Below are 21,762 nucleotides of genomic sequence, written 5' to 3'. Positions count from 1 at the left end.
AAGGTATAATGAAGGCCGCTATCCAAGTGGCAACGTTTAATTGTGGACCTTTGCCAGATTTTTGCAAATATGAGGTGGAGTTGGAGCGACTTCGCGCAATCCGTCGTCGCGCCGAACGACGTTATAGGCGCACTAAATCCATCTACGACTTGAGGGAAGCGAGACGTCTACAAAAGAAGATTCAACGTCGAATCAATGCACTACAGTCGCTACGATGGAAGCCACTATGTGAGTCGCTCGATCCCCACAAACCTCTTTCGCAAATATGGAGAATAATCCGCGGCCTACGAACATTGCCACAACAGAATCGTCCGTTCAAATGCCTTGCTCTCCATCAAGGCCGGCGTGAAATCGATGTAGCAGAAGACTTCTGTGCCAGGGTTGCAAACAAGGGGTCCGGGATCAACATGAGTAACCTACGAAACGCGCCGGCATCCAGAGACACTCGGATGGACAATATGTTTTCTCTAGAGGAGCTTCAGGCAGCATTGGCAGCATGCAAGCGCTCGTCATCGCCTGAACCCGATGGAGTCACTTACATGGCCCTTGCTAACCTAGGACGAACAGCTCGGCGTGCCCTTCTAGCTGCATACAATGACTCGTGGAGCAACGGTTTGGTTCCTCCTTCGTGGAAGTGCAGCCGCCTTGTGCCCCTGCTCAAACCAGGCAAATCGCCTCTGGACATGGCCTCCTATCGCCCCATCGTGCTTGCCAGCTGTTTTGGAAAGGTGATGGAGAGAATGGTGCTGACTCGCCTGGAGTGGTACTTGGAACATAACAATATATACCCCGATGCTTTGACCGGCTTTCGACGTGGACGGTCTTTCATAGACAATGCTGTTGATCTTGTCACGTCTGTACAGCAGCAGAAGAGCCTAAAGAGATTATCAGCGGCACGTTTCTTGGATATTAAGGCTGCATACGACAATGTATTACATGAAACCATCCTGGACGCCTTGGGCAGCATTGGATTAGGAGGCCGCGTTTACCAATGGATCTACAGCTATTTGAAGGACAGAACCGTCTTCGTTCAGACAGAAGATGGCGCAACAAGGCAACATCATACTTATAGTGGCGTACCTTAAGGTGGGGTCCTAAGCCCCATACTTTTCAACCTTGCGCTTATCGGCCTCGTTGACGTCCTGCCACACTCCGTACATCTGTCGATATACGCGGACGACATCTGCATCTGGGCATCAGGGGTCACGCGTCTACACGTACGAGCCAGGCTTCAGACAGCGGCTACACTGACGTCAAACTACCTTCAAGGACGAGGGCTGGAGCTGTCATATGAGAAATGCTCACTAGTTGCGTTTACGCGCAAGACAATGACGCCATACCGCATCAGAATTAAGGGACACACAATCAGCTATCAAAAGACTCACCGTTTCCTGGGAGTAATAATAGATCGTGATTTGTTTTGGAGCCCTCCTATCGCTTACATGAAGAAGAAACTGACCATGATCACCCACGTCCTAAGGTTTCTTGCGGGAAAATCATGGGGTGCATCGGTACGAGCCATGCTTCAACTGTATGCTGCACTTTTTCTTGGCTTCATGCGCTACAGCCTACCTGTGCTTGGCAAGGCCCGCATAACAAACGTACACGTCCTCCAGTCATTACAAGCCCAAGCACTGAGAATATGCCTCGGGCTGCCGAGATGCGCATCCTCAGCAGCGACTGTCGCAATCGCTCATGAACACCCTATCACAACCTACATTCGTGTCGATGCTTCAAGAACGCACATAAGACACGCCACCCGGATTCAATCGCACCACCTCGCCTCCCTTCCAACTTCCAGGCCATGCTCTGCGTTCTGCTCTATTATTGCCCCACATCGCACGGTGGTTCCCACGAACTTCACGCACGCAGCAAGACCGTCGTTACCATTGTGGTGTCTACATCCACTGGAAGCCCTGCTAACCATCCCCGGAATGCAAAAGAAGAAACATTTGTCAAATTTGGCCCTAAAACAAACAACATTACTGTTTCTGCATGAGAAACACAGTGGACGCATTCACATTTACACAGATGGGTCGGTAACTTGGACAAGTTCAACAGGCGCAGTGGTAATTCCGGAGAAATTCATCACGACAAAGTTCAGGACCTCGCATCTGACATCATCCACGGCGATAAAACTCGCCGCCATTCGTGCCGCTCTGGAGTTCATAGTTGAAGAACCACAACAGACATGGTCAATATATTCTCCGACTCCAAAGCAGCTCTCCAGGGCATTGCCTCGCCATATCGTCATGGACCAAACGAACAGCTAATTGCTGAAATACGACTGCTTCATCACCGGGCTATAGAGAAACAACATGACACAGCGTATCAATGGATACCAGGCCACTGCAGCATTGATGGAAACGACCGTGGAGATGAAGCAGCTCGAACTGCTCATGATGATTCTCCTTGTGTAGCTATACCATCATCAAGAACGGACGCCGCTGCAAGGCTTCGATCACTTGCACGAGAACTGACACTCGCTCAGTGGAATTCACCGGCATTCACCAACGTCCGCCTTTATAATTTGGACACACACCTACAACTCCGTCTTCCATCAGGAATAACCAGAGCAGAGGAGACACTTTTGTGCCGTCTGTGGATTGGGGCGGCCTTTACGAATGCCTATTCGTTTCGAATAGGAATGGCCAGAAGCCAGACATGTGACAACTGTGGCTGCGCAGAGACTTTCTCCCATCTTCTCTGCGAGTGTCCCCGCTTCAGCGTGCCAAGAAAAGAACTGTCAAAAGCTTTAGATAGAATAGACAATCGCCAATTGTCGGAAGAAAGGGTATTAGGACACTGGCCGAGACCGTCCTCTGCACGCAAGGCATTGAGAGCGTTGTTGCGCTTTCTGCGGGCAAGTGGTCTGAGACAGACTGTAAACAGCGTCGTGGATCGTCTGATGACCTTCTCTCTCTCTTTTTTTACAACGTCTCTTTTCTCTCATCCTTTATCCTCCTTACCCCTTTCCTCAGTACAGGGTAGCCAGCCGGTCTGAAAACTGGCTAACCTCCCTGTCCTTCCTCATTTATTCCTCCTCCTCCTCCTCCTCCTCCTCCTTCTCCTCCTCTCCACTGAATTTACTTAAGCTTCAGGAGGTCAGGCCATCAGGAATATAGTAGACTAAATTAGTGCTTCATGATCCTCGTTGTTCAAAGGCCGAATGAAATCGAGCAAGCGTAAGCAAGCACATGGTAGGGCGAAGTTTCTAAAGAATGTCCTTTACCCTGGCTGCGAGTCGAAGAGAGTGATTTTTTCGTCTACGTGCGAGCAAAGGAAGAGAAGGAAGAAAAAAAACTTAATTGCAAAGACAGTCAGATTAACTAATTTTCAGACCGTTTGCTTTGCTGGATAAAAATATCGAGAGTAAGATGCTAGGAAGTAGGTGTCACTGCAAAATAAATGAAGAAAAAAAGCCTGCGCCGGTTTTCTTATCAATCTGAAGATGACGTCAATAGTTGAATGGGAACCTGCCTGGTCAGGAACAGACATGGTGATGATTGAAAGAAGGCGTACGGGGGCCAAATCATCTTGCTTTTATTTGCTTTTGTTGCAGTCGGCATTTTGTTTCTTCTGTCTTCATTTCGAACTTGTAAGCAAATTTATCCACGCAGCCTGAAGAGAATACACCAAAGTGGGCTGGCATGAAATGGCGTAAAATGGAATCCTTGTAATGGAATAAAATCATACCGAATGGGATATAACGTGTGGGGTCAAACAGTATTAAAGGAAAAACCCACTCGTCCATTCAGATATAATTGAAAAGTATGTCTGACGGCAAGCGAATGTGTGCTTGCTGAAACATTGTCATTAAAAACTGCAAATAGTAGTTGTGCATTCACACACTTAGTAAACCGTTCCCCATAAACAGCGAGTTACACAACAGCCATTACACTAGTCATGTACGAAGAGCTTACGCCCGAGATACAAGAATCGCGTGCTTTAGACAAACTTCTGCAAGAGCTAAAATAACGTGACGTGCGCATGAAACATGCAAACAAAGGATTGTTTGTGAGCGTACGATAGCTATATGTTTAGGTTCTGGTGCCACGCCACTCAGTAAAGCGCTGTTTTTTTTAACCGTTTTTATCAATAGCTGAACAATTCTACCCACTAGTCCTTCTGGTAACACCTCAGGAAGAATTGCGGTGTTAACAGAAGTTTGTTAAAATGTCAGTTTTTTTCCATGGCGGGAGGTGTTTAGGTAAACAGCGAAAATATAGTTATAGAAGGTAGAGAAGTTATGTGGATTACTACGAGTGCTTCGCCTGTGTGACTGTTTCCCTCCAGCTGCTCGTAAAGTGGTGAGCTCAGGAGCATGCACTTGTATTGGCTCATTAGGTGTGCTGTGAGGACATCCTTCAAAACCTTGCTCATTTGGTGGGATTGGTGGTGTCGAGTGCAGAGGTGAAAAGAAAGAAACTAGCGAGCAGTCGATGAAAAGCGTTGACTGCTATTACACTACAATAAAGCATCGACAAAGTTTAGTTCCCTTTTCTGTATAGGCGTTAAAAAAGTTTCGTGAAAAAACCTCCACAGATTAATTAAAAAGAATGCGCTAACACACAGCTAACATAGCTCTTCCTTTTAGGTCTTTATGTCTTGAAACGGAATGACAAGATGTCGTCCGGGTGTATCAAACACCTGAAGCACCTGGTGGAGCAGATCTCAAGTAAGCATTTATTTCTCCATAGACTCTGTTATCTGCTGTGACGGCACGGTGAAAGACAGTTAACCCAAAGACTTTTGGGAAAAAAATAAGAGCAAAGCAGACACTCACCAAGTGAAGACAAATTGGATAGGTGCTATAAAAATATTCTTTCCCGAGTATTTACCATTGGCCTGAGTATGTATACATTACTCTAGATTTAGCCTATTTACATTCTCTTAGGGTGCTGAAGGCTACAAGCACTGTCTGTGCTTTGTAGGCGAGACATCATAAACATATTCAAACTATCAAATTTATTCAGTGCTACTGTCTCTAGCTCCTTCGATTACTCTAAGAGAAACGAGAGGGAAACACAAAGGCCTGGTTTAGAATAAGATTAAGCAATGAAAGACGTGAAAAAATGCTGAAGTAGAATTGATTACCTAAGCAGGACTGCATAGTTGAACATTTGAAGTACCATCAAGTCAAGGTCATCTTAAGCCTACTTCTGCTAAAATATATCGACGCTATGTGTGATGCCATGAACGTGCTGATTCCAAGATTGTTAGCTACTGAAGACCGTTATGCGTAAAGCGATGTACTTTACAGGAAAATATATTGCTTCAATAATACAAGACTGTAGTTAGCTGCTTCTCATTACAAACCAAAGTAGTGAGCTTTTTCTATGAGTGTGGAACGCTATGTTTCAAAATGAAGTCCCACTACTTTTCCATGAAGTTTGTGTATTTTTTCTCATTTAGTTTATATCTATTTCTATCCTCTGTTCATACCTCATTTCCCCATTCGTGTACAGGGTAGCAAACCAATTCTAGGTAAACCTTCATGCCTCTTCCTTGTATTTATCTTCACAGTGTCTCCTAAATATAAAGATAGTATTTCCCAGACACTACAAAGAGATATTCTGATATGAAGCTGATTAATTACCTGAAAGAGAACGAGAGTGTTCGTTTAATACAGCATATATATGAATTTGTGAGATCGACAGTTGAATTTTTTGTTGCTAATATAATGCATTCATAATGACAGTACGCGAATATATCAGTCGGAGGAGATATACGGTATGCAAAAGAGCAAAACATTCGGCGCTCATCACTGTTTACTTGTGGCGTTTCTCTCTGGAAAATCTATCGTGGTCAACAATATCCCAGAGGAAGCCTTCGGATAGCACAACGCAAGATATGTCAGTATAACACGAAATGTTAACACAACTTAACATGCCAGTAAACTAGTTCTGGAAACTATTTACGCTTTTATTCTGTACGTTCCTATGGTAACATTGGTTGCTGCTAAAAAGGGAAACCAAGCTTTGCGCATATATTGTGGAAGTGGCATACGGTGTTCCCCTTATTTCTGCCCGCATCCACGACTTGGACACGGAACAAGCGAGGGGAATCCGGAGTGGGGCGAACTGCTCCGACACGACCAGTGGGACGTGCCAGCCCACTCCAAGTCTACCGGTGAAGTACGAATTCGTCACAACGGAGCAAAGAATCCTGCTTCTACAAGGTACTCACCGGCTACGAATAGGTCTGTGCGAGACTCAGTCACCACCATGACCGCGGAAGTGACGTTATCGCGATAAGTGACGTTGCACACGTAGCTTCCGCTGTCGGTGCGCTCCAAGCGGTTGAGCCGCAAAGCGGGCGGGTCACTTAGCAACGAGAAGAACGCCCTGCCCGACCAAGATGGCTGCTTCCAGTGCGCTCCGTCCACCAGGCCGGTACTTCCTCCCGCCGCCGCCGTTGGAGAGGACCCATGTGGCGCTTCAATCGCGTACACCTTTCTTGCCTGCAAATGGCCGTTGGTGTAGTGAGGAGAGCCGCCATATTCTTGGTAGGCGTGGGTGGTGACATGGAACCACACGGCTGTGATTGGTTCGCGGGTCGCCGTGTCGATGGGGCACGGAAGTGACGTGGGTTCTCCTTCCAGTACACTCAGGCGCACTGGCACGTTCGGGCCACTCTCGTCTGCATAACAAAAGAAATATAGCTGCTTGTAGGAAGCATCTTCACTAATGCACGTCAGTTTCACAACATACATTATTGTATGTACTTGTTATATTCAAAACAGAGCAAACAAAGATAAAATGCAGAAGTCAGAATCTATTGAATAATTCCCACAGACAGCCAATTCGCAGCATCAAAACAACATTCAGGAATTTGTCCTATAGTTGGTTCCAACAGAAGGTTTATTGTGAAACTGCAACCCTAATATTTCCGGTTTAACAGTTAATAAGTACCAGTGTTGAAGCGTTTAAGGGATCTTGATCTTACCGTTGGAAAAACAAATTAACGAAAGACACGCCTGTAGCTCACATCAAACACAGCTGAGCGAATGCTTCTACCCGCAGTAAAACTCATGCGAATCGAGACATTACGTTTAAGAACTGTGACAATTCCAAGCTTCATGTTTACGACAACACACATCAACATTTTATTTCCATATGCACATATTTGCCATCTACGACACGCATAGGAAATGGAAGAAAGCCCTCTTGTGTTTTAGCGCTGACAATTGAGTTAGATACTGTTGAAAACTCTAGTATTCTTGTTTCTAATACTTTTTACACAATTAGGTGGTGGGAGGAATGGCGTGCTGCCGTTGCGCGAGTATAGTTTATTCATTTGGCCCTCAGGTCTTCTCTTAAAAGGATGATTCAAGAGAGGGGGGTGATGAAGCAGGGGGGTGTGCAGCATTTACACCAGCACCAATCATGGGGGAAACCACGCTATGGATGTAAAATCATAACTGCTGGTGCCAAAAAAATCAAGAAAAGGGCAAAAAATTTCTGAATTTAAGTAAAGGGGACTCAGGTACTGCGATCGTTCAGCGACCATGCGAATGATGGGTAGTACATAGATTTGTCTAGTCTTCGTGCTTGAGGGCTTCGAACGCACTGGTGGCTTCGTTTATTGCAGTTTTTTTAGTTTTGTTTCGAATACAAGAACGGATCGTTGGGAACTTCGCAAGCAGATTTGAGCTGTCGAGGCTAAAGGGTTTAGGTTGTGAAGCGTAACTGCTAAACATTTGCCGATTGTCGTTTCGTGACAATGCAGCTCCAAGCCACGCGAATCCAAATGGAGCCGAAAGTCCAAAGATCAGACAAATTCGTGAACTACCCATCATTCCCATGCTCGCTGAACCGTCATGGGTTGAAGCACACTAGCGCCAGAGTTCCTTCTAGGGTGTTTGTGGGAAACTATGTGGCAGAACTCCTGAGATTATGACATGAATCACAGTGGCTTCCACCTGTACCTCACGCTACGTTCAATAATATTTTTGAGTCAAAACGAGGAGACGTCCTTTGCTCGTAGTGCACACCGGCAAGATATCGACGCCATTGACGACGTGGCAAAAAGGAACCACTCTAAGGAAAGAGAGCTGACTGAAACCAGTATAGGGAAAAAGGACTGACCGGGCGAGGCACTCGCGCTGATACGGAACACTTACGGCGCATACAAACTGGGCGTAACATTACCTTAGCCACGTTGGCGCGCGTGCATTTTATTACTGTGCGATGTTCTCGCGAAATCTCGCATTACCTCGTCAAGGTGCGTAATGGCTCCCTCGAGGCAGCCCCGACTTCTCCGTGCCTTGTCGTATTTCTTTCCGTTTCTCCGTTTTACTTTGCTTCGCGCGCAAGATTTACCATGGCTGCTATATGTGTGGTCTTGCTTCTCTCTCCACTCTCCAACTAGCAGCATCATCTCGCCGTAAGTCACACAACAGGCCTTGTCACGGCGCCTGCTGTGATAACGTAGGTAGACGTGATTGCTGTCCGGGCCACCATTCTAGCCGACGGCCCGACGTTACGGATTGATGATTACGAGGGTTTGCAAGTCAGCGTGTGGCTTTCGATGGGCGATAGTGTTGCTGCACTATTGATTCTTTTTTTCTGGCGAAAGTGGAGTATTTGGTGGACGAAGGGAAAAGGTTTGCTCGGAAAGGCAGTGTTGTGTCAATGCGAAGAGGAGGCGAGTTTTCTTTTTATTCGGGCATGAAAAACACTGGGCAGACGGCAAACGCGACAAAAGACGTACCCAAACCAACCTGACAGAGGTCTTCATTTTCTACTCCTTTTTTCGCTGTGCATAAAATGTATCCCTAGGCATGCGTTACAAGCCACATGTAGGATGAATTTCATGGTTGGAGGCTCAAAGATAAACTGCCCCCCCCCCCTCTCTCTCTTTTTTATCGAAGCCTCGGTTCACTCAGACGCACATTTATTTATTATATACACCGAGAGTTTGGTCCGTGAAAAGATTAGTTTCGCTTACTGCATGTTTCAGTAGTCGCACATTTCTGCAGTTTTACAGAAAATAGCCGGCTGCAGGGTCCCACTGCACCTTGCATCTCCGCATTAAGTGACACGTGAGCAGTGCTCTCTCTCTCTCTCTCTTGATGGCTGTCTTTATGCAAGAATGGACTTCTGGGCGTAATGGTAGGGCATATTTTGAAGTAATCAGCATTCCAAAGTAGGCAAGTTGGTAAAGGGTCAATTCAGGGTTGTCGTTGGTGGCTACTTTGCGCCACATTGACTACTTTGCGACCCGTTTGGAGACCACCCTTGCTAGTTAGTGCCATGGCTATTTGCTGGGTAAATATAAAACTTTCATTTTTACATACTCAAATGATTTTATTCATTAGTCAATAAAAAGGAGTCTGTTAATCATAATAGTCTTGTTTACTTTTGCTAGAAACAAAGCAAAAATAACATATTACGTGGTTACTTTTGCTACAGTTTGCTTAAATACGGTGCCTTTTGAAATACATCCAGTGGCTGTATTTAATCTGTACTGTACGCCGTGCTAGGATTTCCAATGTATACTTTGTTATTGGACCTGCAACTAGCCCGCATTGTGGTGACTGAATGATCGGCCCCTTTATGGACAGGTGCTATCGCACCACCGTCCACATTTTTCGACAGTCCACAAGGCAGGGACAACCCTATTGTGTTTTCTGAAGACGATGGGTTTGTGTGAACGCCTCTGACTCGCGGTGAAGTTTTACACGCTGCAGGGAATTTACTGTTTGTCTCTCCTCTTTTTTTTTCTCCTCCATCTTTCTTGTCCCCTTCCCAAATCAATCCCCCCGTGCCGGGAAGCCAACCAGATGTCTTTTTGGTAAACCTCCCTGCCTTCTCCATTTATCTACTTCCTTCCTTCCCTACAACTAGCCTTTGGCTACAAGTCTTACAAGTGTGCGTTTGTTATATCTGTATATATTATGGAACAAAATGCTTTTATTCAAAACAAAAAAACAAAAAACAGCGATTCAGAACAAACTGTGCTGTCGGAAAAAAAGAAGTAATTTTAAATAGGCGCATACTCATAACTAGTTTAAGAAAAAATGTTTAAGCCTTAAATAACCCCAGCAAAGATAATGTGTCACTGCCATCGAACAGCACTGTAACAAGGAAAATAATCACATCAAGGATTATATGTCACTGCCATCGAATATCAGTGTAACCAGGAAACAACAGCAGCTGAGGATTTTAAGCGAACCGTCACAGCTGCGTAATTAGCTGTAGCACGTGAATAGCATTGCAATTCTTCGCCTGACATACTGATACAGAGAGCGCTGACAAACCCGTCTTCCTTTCTCCAGATGCGGAAGGTCTCTATTATCTTACGACCTGTTATCTCAACTGCCGACCCGTGGCTGTCTATCCAACCGGTTTCCTCCTAAGGAGAGACACTTACGGGAAGGTAATTTCATTTTCTTTATAACTTGTGTTAGGGCCTATGACTCTATTTTCACTGGAAACAACCATTGCGTCATTAAAGACTGGTTCAGAACAGATTCAGCAGGGGCACCGGCGAATGTAAGCCTGGAGTATTAGAAAGTGATCACTTTTGTTCCCTTAGTCTGACTTGAACTCATTTGCCGTTTGCCCCGATACATTTCTCGCATGTTAACCGAACCTGATAGACTGTGGCTACCTTGCATGGCAAATATTGATTCATCGTGAACTTGTTTACAGCGCAACACCAGAAACACAGACAAAAAAGGAGCAAGAGCGAAATAAAAGACGGCGCCGTATTTTCTTTCTCTTTTGCTCCTTCTTTTTCTGTGTTTTTGGTGTTGTGCTGTAAACAAGTTTAAGATAAATCTCAACCAACTAGCCCGACTTTCTTTCTTACTGAAATATTGATTCTCATGCTGAACATTGCACTCGCTTTCTAGCGTCGTGCTAGCGCACCCTTTCCTTTGGCTCGCCAAACTGCAAACCTTCAGCAGGCTAGCGGGCGCTGAAAAAAGAATGCGCATTCCATACTGTGCCCCTTTATTATTTAACCCGTGAGAGATGCCATCTACATACGGGATCAACGCGAGCCTGTGCTTCTCAATCACCTTCTTACCGTTTCCCTATAGTTTCTTTGCTTTGTTTGATAACGCGTACCAGCTCATTGCAAACCACGGCTACCACGTGGTGCAAATACCCAGTGCAAGTTTCTCTCTCTGCTTGTTTAAGAAATCTTATCCGCATTTCGAGAAAGCATGAACTTGCTAACGCTGCTTGCAAGGCGGTAAAAGCAACACCCGTCGAAGCAATGTATACTTTTGAATGTCTCGAACCAAAACTGAGTAGTGGCTTATTGGTCCCGAGACAGACCTTGTGTGTTGGGCGTGTGTTCCGAGGATAAAGAAATCGTTAAGTATGGAACTACTCTGGTATGGCACAGTCCCGTCAATTCATCTGATTATCGCCACTCCAAACCGGGTGAGCAGCTTAGCAGCACAAAAAACACGCATAAGAGAATTATAGAAAAAGTGATAGTATCAGTGTTTTCAGCTCTTACAGCGAGCGGCAAAAGGAACGGTGCTTACTACATTACTACCATCAATGCTTAAAAAAACAACACCTGAAAGAAGATCATAACAATATAGCTGCGATTGTAAAACAAACACAGCTACCTTTCACAGAACTATGATGATACAAAAATATCTAAAAATAACAATATCTGGAGTTTAAGCTCCTAAAATCAAAAATATGGCTATGAGGGACACCATGCTGCAGGGATTTACCTAAGTTTCTTTACCGTGAACCTAAAACTACACGGGCTTCCGGCTTTTCCGGCTCCATCGAAAATTTCCGGCTCCATCGAAAATTCAGCCGCTGCAGCAGAAAACCAAAAACCAGATGTGTAATTGGGAGTATACTGGCTCTAATAATAACGTGAGTTATTTAAACAGCAGCTGTGGTTAAGCAGAGGTAATAATGATCGGTTACTGAGTCAAAGATTAAGGAATCGAAGTTTGTCCGCGACGCTCACAATTTGATGTGGCTCACAATTTGATGTGATATACGTGCAAGGTAAAGAACACCAGATCGTCTAAATTTTTGGGCCCTCTCACTACGGATTTTTTTATAATCACATTTTCTGTGTGAACGTAAAACTCCAAGTAACATTTATTATAGAATCATGAAGTTTTTGTTTTTTGTGTCTTTAACAAGTTTAATTATCACACGTGCTAACCGCTAGAACAGCAGTACCACACACACACAAAAAAAAAACGAAGCAACTTGAACTCGAAGCTCAGTCGTAGATTCTGGCATTTTGTTTCTGAATTTTACTTACGAACTCGGGAGTGCTAACGAACTAAGTGCTTTCACCGTAACTTCATTTCAAAGCCCAGCGCAGTGCACTATGCGAAATTCTCACCTCGCATTCATTCGGCCGGAAACTAAAATGGGTTACCCAGCCTAACAAAGTTAGCGAACTGCTGCGACATCAAAGCACGTTCGTAAACCACACTGAGGAAAAGAAATCACAGCATATCTACGGAGTGAATAATATGACTGCGGTGAAGCATCCGTTCGTGCGTCCATCTGTGCGCCCGGCCGTCCGTCCATGCGTCCGTTCATCCGTCCATGCATCCATGCATCCGTCCGTTCGTCCACCTGCCCGTGCGTCCATCCGTTCGCCCGCCTGCCGGTGCGTCTATCGTCCGTGCGTCCGTTTGCCAGTGCGTCTACCGTCCGTCCGTGTGCCTATCCATCCATCCGTCTGTTCGTCCATGCGTCTGTCTGTTGTCTGTTAGTTCGTGTGTCCTTGCGTCCGTGCATCCGTCCGTCCGTCTGTCCATTTAGTTAACGCTCCAAGTACCGCCATCTCGCATTTTTCATCGTATATTCATCATATACAAGTAACGCCTTCCAGCGGACATACCAAGAACTAAACTAGAGGTGGATATTTGCTGCTAACACTAGTACTACTACATACATCTGGAACGCATGATCCACGGCTTTAGGAGCTTCGCCTCTAATAATATTTACCTGGATACTTCCAACCCGATAGGCCTGCGAAACAAAATGTATGCGTTCAAAGCTGTTGTATTTATTTTCAATACTATTAAAAAGTGCGGCCTTTTATTACGTGTTTTTCATTTGAGGAGGAACAGTGTAATTTTATACTAGCAGGTATGACTGAATCAAATCTCTGCGCTTTTGGGTCTCAGTATCAAACAGACGAATATGCCTTAGAGAGAGGAGAGAGGGCTTTGTATTGAAAAAAAAAAAAGAATATTTTGGAGGCGTATATAAATGCACCGAAATCCTAGCCTGTATAGGAGAAATGAATCTTGGATATAAAGGCCGTTTGAGCAGGAGCGCACAAAAATAACCTCCTGTGTAGTCTTCACTAGTGAAGCGTTTTTTTTTTTCAATTTTTATTTCTGATTTTCGAACTTGGGCTACAGTTCAGTGCGATTCAATGAAAGCTACACTGTTCTGATTTCCTAGGCCGCCTCATTGAAAGTTGTAGCGTATTGGGAACACTCTTTTGGGCTCGAGTCGTTTTGAAGCGAAGTAGGGAGTTTGCTAGAGAGAACTTATGTTGTTGTGGTGTCCTTTCAATACAGCCTTTACTGCATTTGATCACGCCTTGGCGCGTTTACATGAAGACCGGGATATTTTCTTATAAGCCTATGGCCATTATTGGAATGGAAATACGTTTCGCATAGATTTGCCATGGGCGGTTTCTCGCCACAAATATTGCTTCACTCAATTCAGAATGCATTTTCGTTTCTCGCAGTAGCTCTTCAATTTTTTTTTCACCACTGCATCGATTGTTTTCCATATACCTGTTTCAGGACCACTTCTTGCGAGCGCAGTTTTGAACTGTTTTCATCTATGCAGTCGATAGAGTGGTTCGCCACTGCGCGAACCTTCGCTGTCGCTTTTGATAGCTTTGTCTTTACGGAATACTGGCTTCGAAAACAATTTTTCGAGCTTGAAGTAGAAGGACTCAGATCCCTCTAGTATAGGAATTCTTCGTGAAATATGATGGTTTTGTGCCCTGGACAAATGCCTCAATCTCTAGAGGGTCAATGCTGGCACACCTCAAGAGAGACCTGTAAAAACTTTGGCAGGGCGCGCCACACGACTTAAGACCCTGGACTCACGGCACGGACTCTGTGTAGGCTTCTACTGAATTTTATTTTATAATGTGGTGTACCCCTTGCCATGTAAAATACTGCCTGCGACATATCACAAAAATAAAAAATTAAAATAAATCGCAATAGGCAAAGTTAACACAGCTAACCTAAAAAAAATCATAATCGAGGTTTCAGCACAGGAAAGCTTGTACAAGTACATGAGGCACGTCTAAGGTGGTTGACTCCAAACTGATTTTGACCATCCGCTTGATTGTTTGTTTGTTGGTTTGTTTGTTTGTTTGTAACGTGAGCTCGGCCGTTAGCACGCTTTTGATGTACCCGGCCGTTCATACTCCCCAGCACTCATTCAAACTCTGTCGGTGTAATGGAGAATTGAACCCGTGTCTTTTATGTGTGCTGGGTGACTTGCATGGTAGGCTATCACGATGGGTATCGTAGCGGATATACTTGCATTCATATATTTTCATAAGATTAAGCACATGGGGAAGCTGATATCGTTTATATGTTTGAGTTTAGTAAGATAATTTGTTGTAAAATATTTAATGATTTTGACACTACCTTTCCGCTGCCTCCCTTATACTGAATGAATAGTGAGCTTTTAAATAGTTTATCTGCGTCTTGTTTTCACTTTGCTATGAGCGAGGTAATTTTTTCTCTACTTTACGTCTTTCATGCTACTATTACTCGATGATTTGTATAATATAAAGCTGCTGCCTCTGTTTAATTTTTGTTTTTTATGGAATTATCGATGATTAGTCCCCACTAATAGGTCGAGATTGTAGCCTGTCATTTTCACCACGAACTCTAGAGCTCCTGTTACTGTAGAGCGTGCTTCGTTACAATAAGACTCATTATGCTACAAAGCCAACTTTACAACAATCAGGGAATGAGGTGAGTCGTTTTTAGCCAAAACGGTACCAAAGCTTTGCTCTGTTTTTCGATATCGAATGCTATAAGGTGTTACTGGAGGCATACAATATGGTTAGAGTTTTTAGATTCTTTTAATTTCTTGTTTCTTACCAAGTTTCAGTAGGCAATAAACTAAAATGCTTTCACTATTAACATTTTTTCGAAGGGTATTCTGGTTCCGTCTTGCTAGAAAGCCCACTTATACGCGGTATTTTTCATTCGATTGTTCGTCTCAAAACATGTGCTAGAGAAAGCTTTCATTCTCAGTTTTAAAAAAAGAGATAGTGCTTACTTCCAGATGATACGACGTGAATGTAGATTAATTTAGAGCTTTTTGCGCGCATGGAGCTTTATTGATGGACTAAACAAGCTACCATTTTTGGCGCGTTGTTTTTGGCTTCAATACTGTTGTTTCTCGAAGCTGTCTAAGTGACAAATATTTCTGTGAATACGCTGATAAAACATTTCATGTATGCTAGGGACGATTAATACTATCTTTAAATTTATTACTTAGCCTTTCTTGAGGTCTGAGCACCCAAATCTGGTGTAGAAAACCTAAGGCTAATGTTTTCTTTTATAGCTTCGAACCTTAAATTGCTTGAACATTTATTACTCATTGCTGCAGGTGATGATAGCATGAAGACGAAAAACACACACATAAAAAGAAAAATACCTTAGGGCACACTAGTGTCTTATCTTTCAAAAACAAGAAAATTAAGGTTCTGGTAAGCTGGAGTGGACTTTGATACACAAAGCAGAAAAGAAAAGTGGCGATAATGCATCCTATAAAAAGCTAATAACGTTTCTGGTGAACTCGAATGCGTACATAAACCTGGTTCTGAAACGGCTGATTGCACAGAACAAAAAGTGCAAAAGGATTTAGCTCCCACCTTCTCCCCTAGGAAAGGAAATATATTACATTACAACAACAGCGACTTTTCAGGCCACACCACGCGCACAAGTGACGACTTACAATGGAAGCCAACAACAGCGTTTAAAGCCTGTAATTAGAACTGATGACCATTGTACCATTGCGCTAGGACATTGCTTTCCGGTCGTGCAACTTAACCAAATAAGCAGCCGCAACCTCCTTTGTTACGCCTGCCACCCCGCCTCAATCAATGATGTTTTATGGTCGGTTGGTCTTTGCGGTTCTGGACGGGAACAGGATGTCAGAGGGCACACATACGCGAACGTAACTGTTGGGCGGCCCTAACACAGCGCGGTGCATTGGCGCACTCAATTTTGCGATTTTGGAAACCGTACTGTAAAACAGACATCGAAGAGACGCGTTCGTGAACAGTCGCGTCCACGTCTGTGTAAGAAACCTGAGTGGTTGGCAGTCTCTGTAGAAAAACACCTTTTGGCAGTTCCAGGCCCAGACGCGGATTTCGCGGGTGCATGCACGGCCTAATAGACATGATGACCTGATTTTGCACGAGTTTCAACGTAGAAAGCGGATTTTCTTTTTCTTTCGAAAAGGTGACAGGTTTCGAAAGATGACGTGTACCTAACTAAGTTTATGTTGTTAGGGTGCGTGCATATTTGTTTAAACAGGTGCACCTTTGAATCTTGTCCCTTGTGCATGAGGCATCTGGGTGCACCACGTGAAAGTCCGCAACTGCCTGAAGTCTGCTCCTAACGAGGCATGCCGAACTGAAACTCCAGCTGTATGGGGACTCGTTTGTGGCTATTCAAGTGGTTAACGGTTGAGTAGTACAAGAAAAAAATCACACTCCCCAAAATGTAGACAATGTCAGAAGGGCACTGGCACCTTGGTCTCCGTATTTCCCGATGCGCTGGTTTTGTCCTACACTGCCCGCAGCATGAAGCCTGCATTCATGAATAATTCACCGTGACAATGTACGGTGCGCACAACTTTCACCACTTTTCGTATCTTTGTATATTTCGGAGTTTTCTTTTTTTGATTTCAGCAAAAAAAAAATGGAGCTCGAGCATAAAAAGAGACAATCTACTGCAAGGTTTTGAAGGGGAATGCTGCAGGCTCGTACCAATGGAGCCGTGAAATTTCGCATTGTTCACAAAGTGACCCTAATGGGGTCTCGTAGACAGTGAGACACTGATGTCTTCTCACTGCTCCGAGTACAGAATACTTGCTGAAAGGTTATTTCTTCATTCTATTGTAGCCACTTTTCTCAATAAAAGACAGGAAGTTCACGTTATTCGATAATTATGAACTATAAAAGACACCTTCTAATTTCTCATGGGATGTTATATATATATATATATATATATATATATATATATATATATATATATATATATATATATATATATATATATATATACTTCTCATTTCGCCCCGCCGCGGTGGTCTAGCGGCTAAGGTACTCGGCTGCTGACCCGCAGGTCGCGGGTTCAAATTCCGGCTGCGGCGGCTGCATTTCCGATGGAGGCGGAAATGTTGTAGGCCCGTGTACTCAGATTTGGGTGCACGTTAAAGAACCCCAGGGGGTCAAAATTTCCGGAGCCCTCCACTACGGCGTCTCTCATAATCATATACAGTCGGAGTTTTATAATCATATATAGGTCGGAGTATTGGGACGTTAAACCCCACAAATCTAATACTTCTAATTCTAAATTCACATATAAACCCAATGAGGTGAATGGAGGGAAGGCCGCTGTGATAGCTCAGTGGTTAGAGCACTGAACGCGTTGTTCGAAGGTCGTAGGTTCGATTTCTGCTCACGGCTGGTTATTTTTTCAACCACTTTTCTTTCTTCTAATTTACATTCCATTGGTTCTAATAACTTCCCCTGTACATACCTTGGCATTACTGTCTGTTAGATCTCAATGATATTGTGTTAAAACACGGAAAAACGAGCCTATTGGTCTACACTTCTTTTCCTTATTTTATATATATATATATGAGAGAAAGAAGTGTATACTTTAGGGCTCGTTTTTTCGTGTTTTGACACCATAATAACGAAATCTAACAGACAATAATGCCAAGGAAAGTATAGGGTGTTTATTAGACCGAATTGTAAGGTACATTGAAGAAATAAAAGTGGGTGAAAAGATAACTTGCCATGGGCAGGAACCACAGCAAGTTATTTTTCACCCTCTTTTCTTTCTTCACATTTACCTTAATACTCGGTCTAATAGCCACCAATATACTTTCCTTGGCATTATTGTCTGTTAGATTTCAACTCTCTCTCTCTCTTTCATATATATATATATATATATATATATATCATGATTTTCATGTTAGGGTCTCTCGCTTGTATTCACCATGCAATCATGTAATACCATGCCAGTTTTGCAACATGCCACGTAAACGACACCTCCGCAAGAGCTGCAGGACCATGAAATGTAGATCATGGCATTCATGACATACATATCATAATGCAAAGACACGCCGTGAAAATGTGCGACCGCTCTTACAGTCTCGGGCTCTAGCGCTCATAAAAGATGTCGCAACACTAAGAACGTGTGTCCGGGTAGTTTATGTGAAGCTACCGTAACACTCGTTACGGTTCAGCTACACATTTTACTTTTTGGTGCGGAGTCTCTATTCTATCATTTAGACATTCATGTATCTTCGCAGCAGAAAAAAAAGCAAGGGCCGCATACAAACACGACAAATTGTCCTGTCATTGCACGTCCGTGATTCTTTCGGGCTGCTATCATGAGCTATTGTTAGAATGACGGAGTAGCCGGTATTGCTAAACACAAGTATTTCATCCCCGATGTTTAAACGAAGGCTGCGTTTAAAAAAATTCGGAGATCCCACGTACAGTCTGATACGATGATATGTGAAGCACGAATGAGAAAGGTTGATATGTCACTTTAATATCAGCACAGTGTTGCGAGGTGGAGGTAAATGATGCCATACATGACTTCCGTGTCTTGATAACCATGTTTGGATATGTCGTTTACCTTCGTCATCTATTGACTTTACGTGATACCAAATTTAGCATATGTGGAGCAAGCGAAATGGCCGCGAGCACGCTGTGAGCGTGGTATCTTGTCTTGTTCTTACATGACACGCGTGTCAGGATTATCACGTTTGCACCAGTGATATATTTGGTCATCCATTGACGTCACGGAACACCAAATTTGGTATATTTGGAGCTATCAAAACGGCCGCGAGTGCATCATGAGGGCCTAATATACTCCTATGTAGCGTTTATGCACGCCCACGTTGGGCACAGCGATGGTACGTTAGCAAAACCCGAGCACTCTATAGTCTTCATTATTGAAAACTTTGTTTAAGCGCACTAAAAAAACGTACGGACAGAAGAGGCTGACAAGGACAGCGCTTGCTCCACTCTATAGTCTGACGCCAGGCGCGAACGGCGCCACCAGCGTCCATTGGTGCGGTCTGACGGCAACCGGCGCGTTATTCGCGCCGATGCGTTACCCAGGCAACACCGCGTCTCCCTCTTTTCGTGACGGAGGGACGCCGCACGCGCTGAAACGCGCATGCGTCAAAGCAACGCAGCGCCGCGCGCGTTTGTGAGTATATGGCAGGACCGGTGCCTGGCGTGGCAACGCCGGCGTGAGGCGACGAAATGGACGCCGGCGAGCACGCGCACCACTTGGCATCGAAATGTATTGGCGCCTTGACTGTGGCATGTAGCCATGTTCTCAAATGACACTCATCTCATGATTATCATGTTTGCACCAGTCACATACCTTCGTCATCCATTGAAGTCACGCATAACCAAATTTCGCATATGTGAAGCTACCAAAACGGCCGCGAGCGGATCATGAGTGTGACATGTAGTCATTTTGCTAAATGACACGCATGTCGTGATTATCATGTTTGGATGTGTCATTCACCTATGTCGTCCGTTCGCGTAGCGTATACTGAGTTTGATACATGTGGAGCTAACGGAACGGCCACAAGCGTATCATGAGCGTAGCATGTAGTCATGTTGTTACATGACAGGCATCTCATGTTTATCATGTTTGCACCAGTCAAATATTTTTGCCATCCATTCACGTCCCGTAATATCGAAGTTGATACCAAAATAACTTGATATATGTGACGCTAGCGAAAATGCCGCGAGCGCATCATGAGCGTGGCATGTACTCACGTTGTTACGTGACACGCATATCATGATTTTTATGTTAGGGTCTCTCGCTTGTGTTCGCCATGAAATTATGTCATACATATGTCAGTTTTGCAGCATGCCACGTGAACGAAACCACCGCAAGAGCTGCAGGACCATGAAATGTAGATCATGACATTCGTGACACACATATCATGATTTTTATGTCATGACTAGTCATGTATGTTCTTCATACAGTCGTGTTATGCCATACCAAGTTGAGTAATGATACCATTATGGAAACGGCCAGGACACCTAAAAGTCGTAGATCGATAGATAGATAGATAGATAGATAGATAGATAGATAGATAGATAGATAGATAGATAGATAGATAGATAGATAGATAGATAGATAGATAGATAGATAGATAGATAGATAGATAGATAGATAGATAGATAGATAGATAGATAGATAGATAGATAGATAGATAGATAGATAGATAGATAGATAGATAGATAGATAGATAGATAGATAGATAGATAGATAGATAGATAGATAGATAGATAGATAGATAGATAGATAGATAGATAGATATGTAGATAGATAGATAGGTATGTAGATAGGTATGTAGATAGATAGGTTGATAGATAGGTAGGTAGGTAGGTGGGTAGGTAGGTGGGTAGGTGGGTAGGTGGGTAGGTGGGTAGGTGGGTAGGTGGGTAGGTAGGTAGGTAGGTAGGTAGGTCGCCGAAGTTCACTAAAAAATGCCTCACATTTAACATGTGCCTAATGCTTTAGAGTACTTGGCACTAAACTATGGCAGAGCAGAAAGTCGTCCCAGTTCACTCTTCCTGAACTCTTCGTTCGTAGTGTCTATAAAAAGTTGTTGACGATTCAGAGTACGAGGTACTCCACTATGGGGAGAGCATAAAGCCATCCCGTGGGTCTCGCACTGCCCAACGAGCAACACAGGACGGATTGAGAAAAGTTTTATTTCCTTCAAACAAGAGACAATCACTTCACTACTGGTCACTAGCGTTGCGCATACATAAGTAGATCTACTTACACTTCAACTCGTACTACCTCACGAAACATGCTTATTACCTGTGATACTCGAGCTCGTACAACAGACATGCTTTCCGTGCAACTTAACAATGATAGCTTGTACCAAACAGAAAAAAAGGAAGAAACACACACAAAAAAGGGAAAAAGAACCCACAAACAACACCAACATGGTAACATCTTAAGCTATTTCACAGTCGGGGTATCTGACAGAGAGCTTGACCTTGTCTCATGTCACTCCCAAAAAAGCGCAAGACCAACGTCTCAGGAATTCTGTTTCCTCGTGAGCTGCTAGCTGAGCCTCCAGAAAGAATACAAGGGTCTCTCGAAACTGAGATAATAGCGGACACTATAGCCGGTGACGTTGTCGTCGGACGGCCGCTCTGCAGCGAGTACGCCAGAGAACAAACTCGCCAGCGGCGATCACTAATCGGCCAAACCTACCCCGGGGGCATCGGTCTCTCGTGTAATAGTGAGCGACACGCAGGCTGGGCAAGGTTCCGTGGATTAGCTGCCACAAAGTTCTGGCCACCACACACGTTGAGACGGCATGCGTCGCGGTTTCAGTGTTACCGCAGTTGGACAGGGGGGGGGGGGGGAGGTTAGAAAAAGTGGGTAACGATTTAGAGTACAGGGTACTCTACTATGGGAGAGCTTATCGAGGATTACGCAACTTCATGTTTTCACTGTGGTGC

At 44.1% G+C, this 21,762-nt stretch overlaps 1 protein-coding gene across 3 annotated transcripts in view; it reads right to left on the bottom strand.

Annotated features, from left to right (window-relative positions):
• LOC119184101 (hemicentin-2-like) overlaps positions 1 to 21,762 on the bottom strand; it is a 183,483-nt gene that overhangs the window by 42,732 nt on the left and 118,989 nt on the right. For 2 of the 3 annotated variants that reach the window (XM_075873373.1, XM_075873372.1), the window contains exon 2: positions 6,190 to 6,642. The exons of the other annotated variant lie outside the window; for it this stretch is intronic. In XM_075873373.1, the coding sequence (XP_075729488.1) occupies positions 6,190 to 6,642 (453 nt within the window). The remainder of the gene's footprint in view (positions 1 to 6,189; positions 6,643 to 21,762) is intronic. 3 annotated transcript variants of the gene reach the window in all.

Source organism: Rhipicephalus microplus, chromosome 9 (assembly GCF_043290135.1).
Source record: "Rhipicephalus microplus isolate Deutch F79 chromosome 9, USDA_Rmic, whole genome shotgun sequence".
Classification (NCBI taxonomy): Eukaryota; Metazoa; Arthropoda; class Arachnida; order Ixodida; family Ixodidae; genus Rhipicephalus; species Rhipicephalus microplus.
Note: the sequence above shows the minus strand (reverse complement) of the source record. Positions and strands in the feature narration are given on the sequence as shown.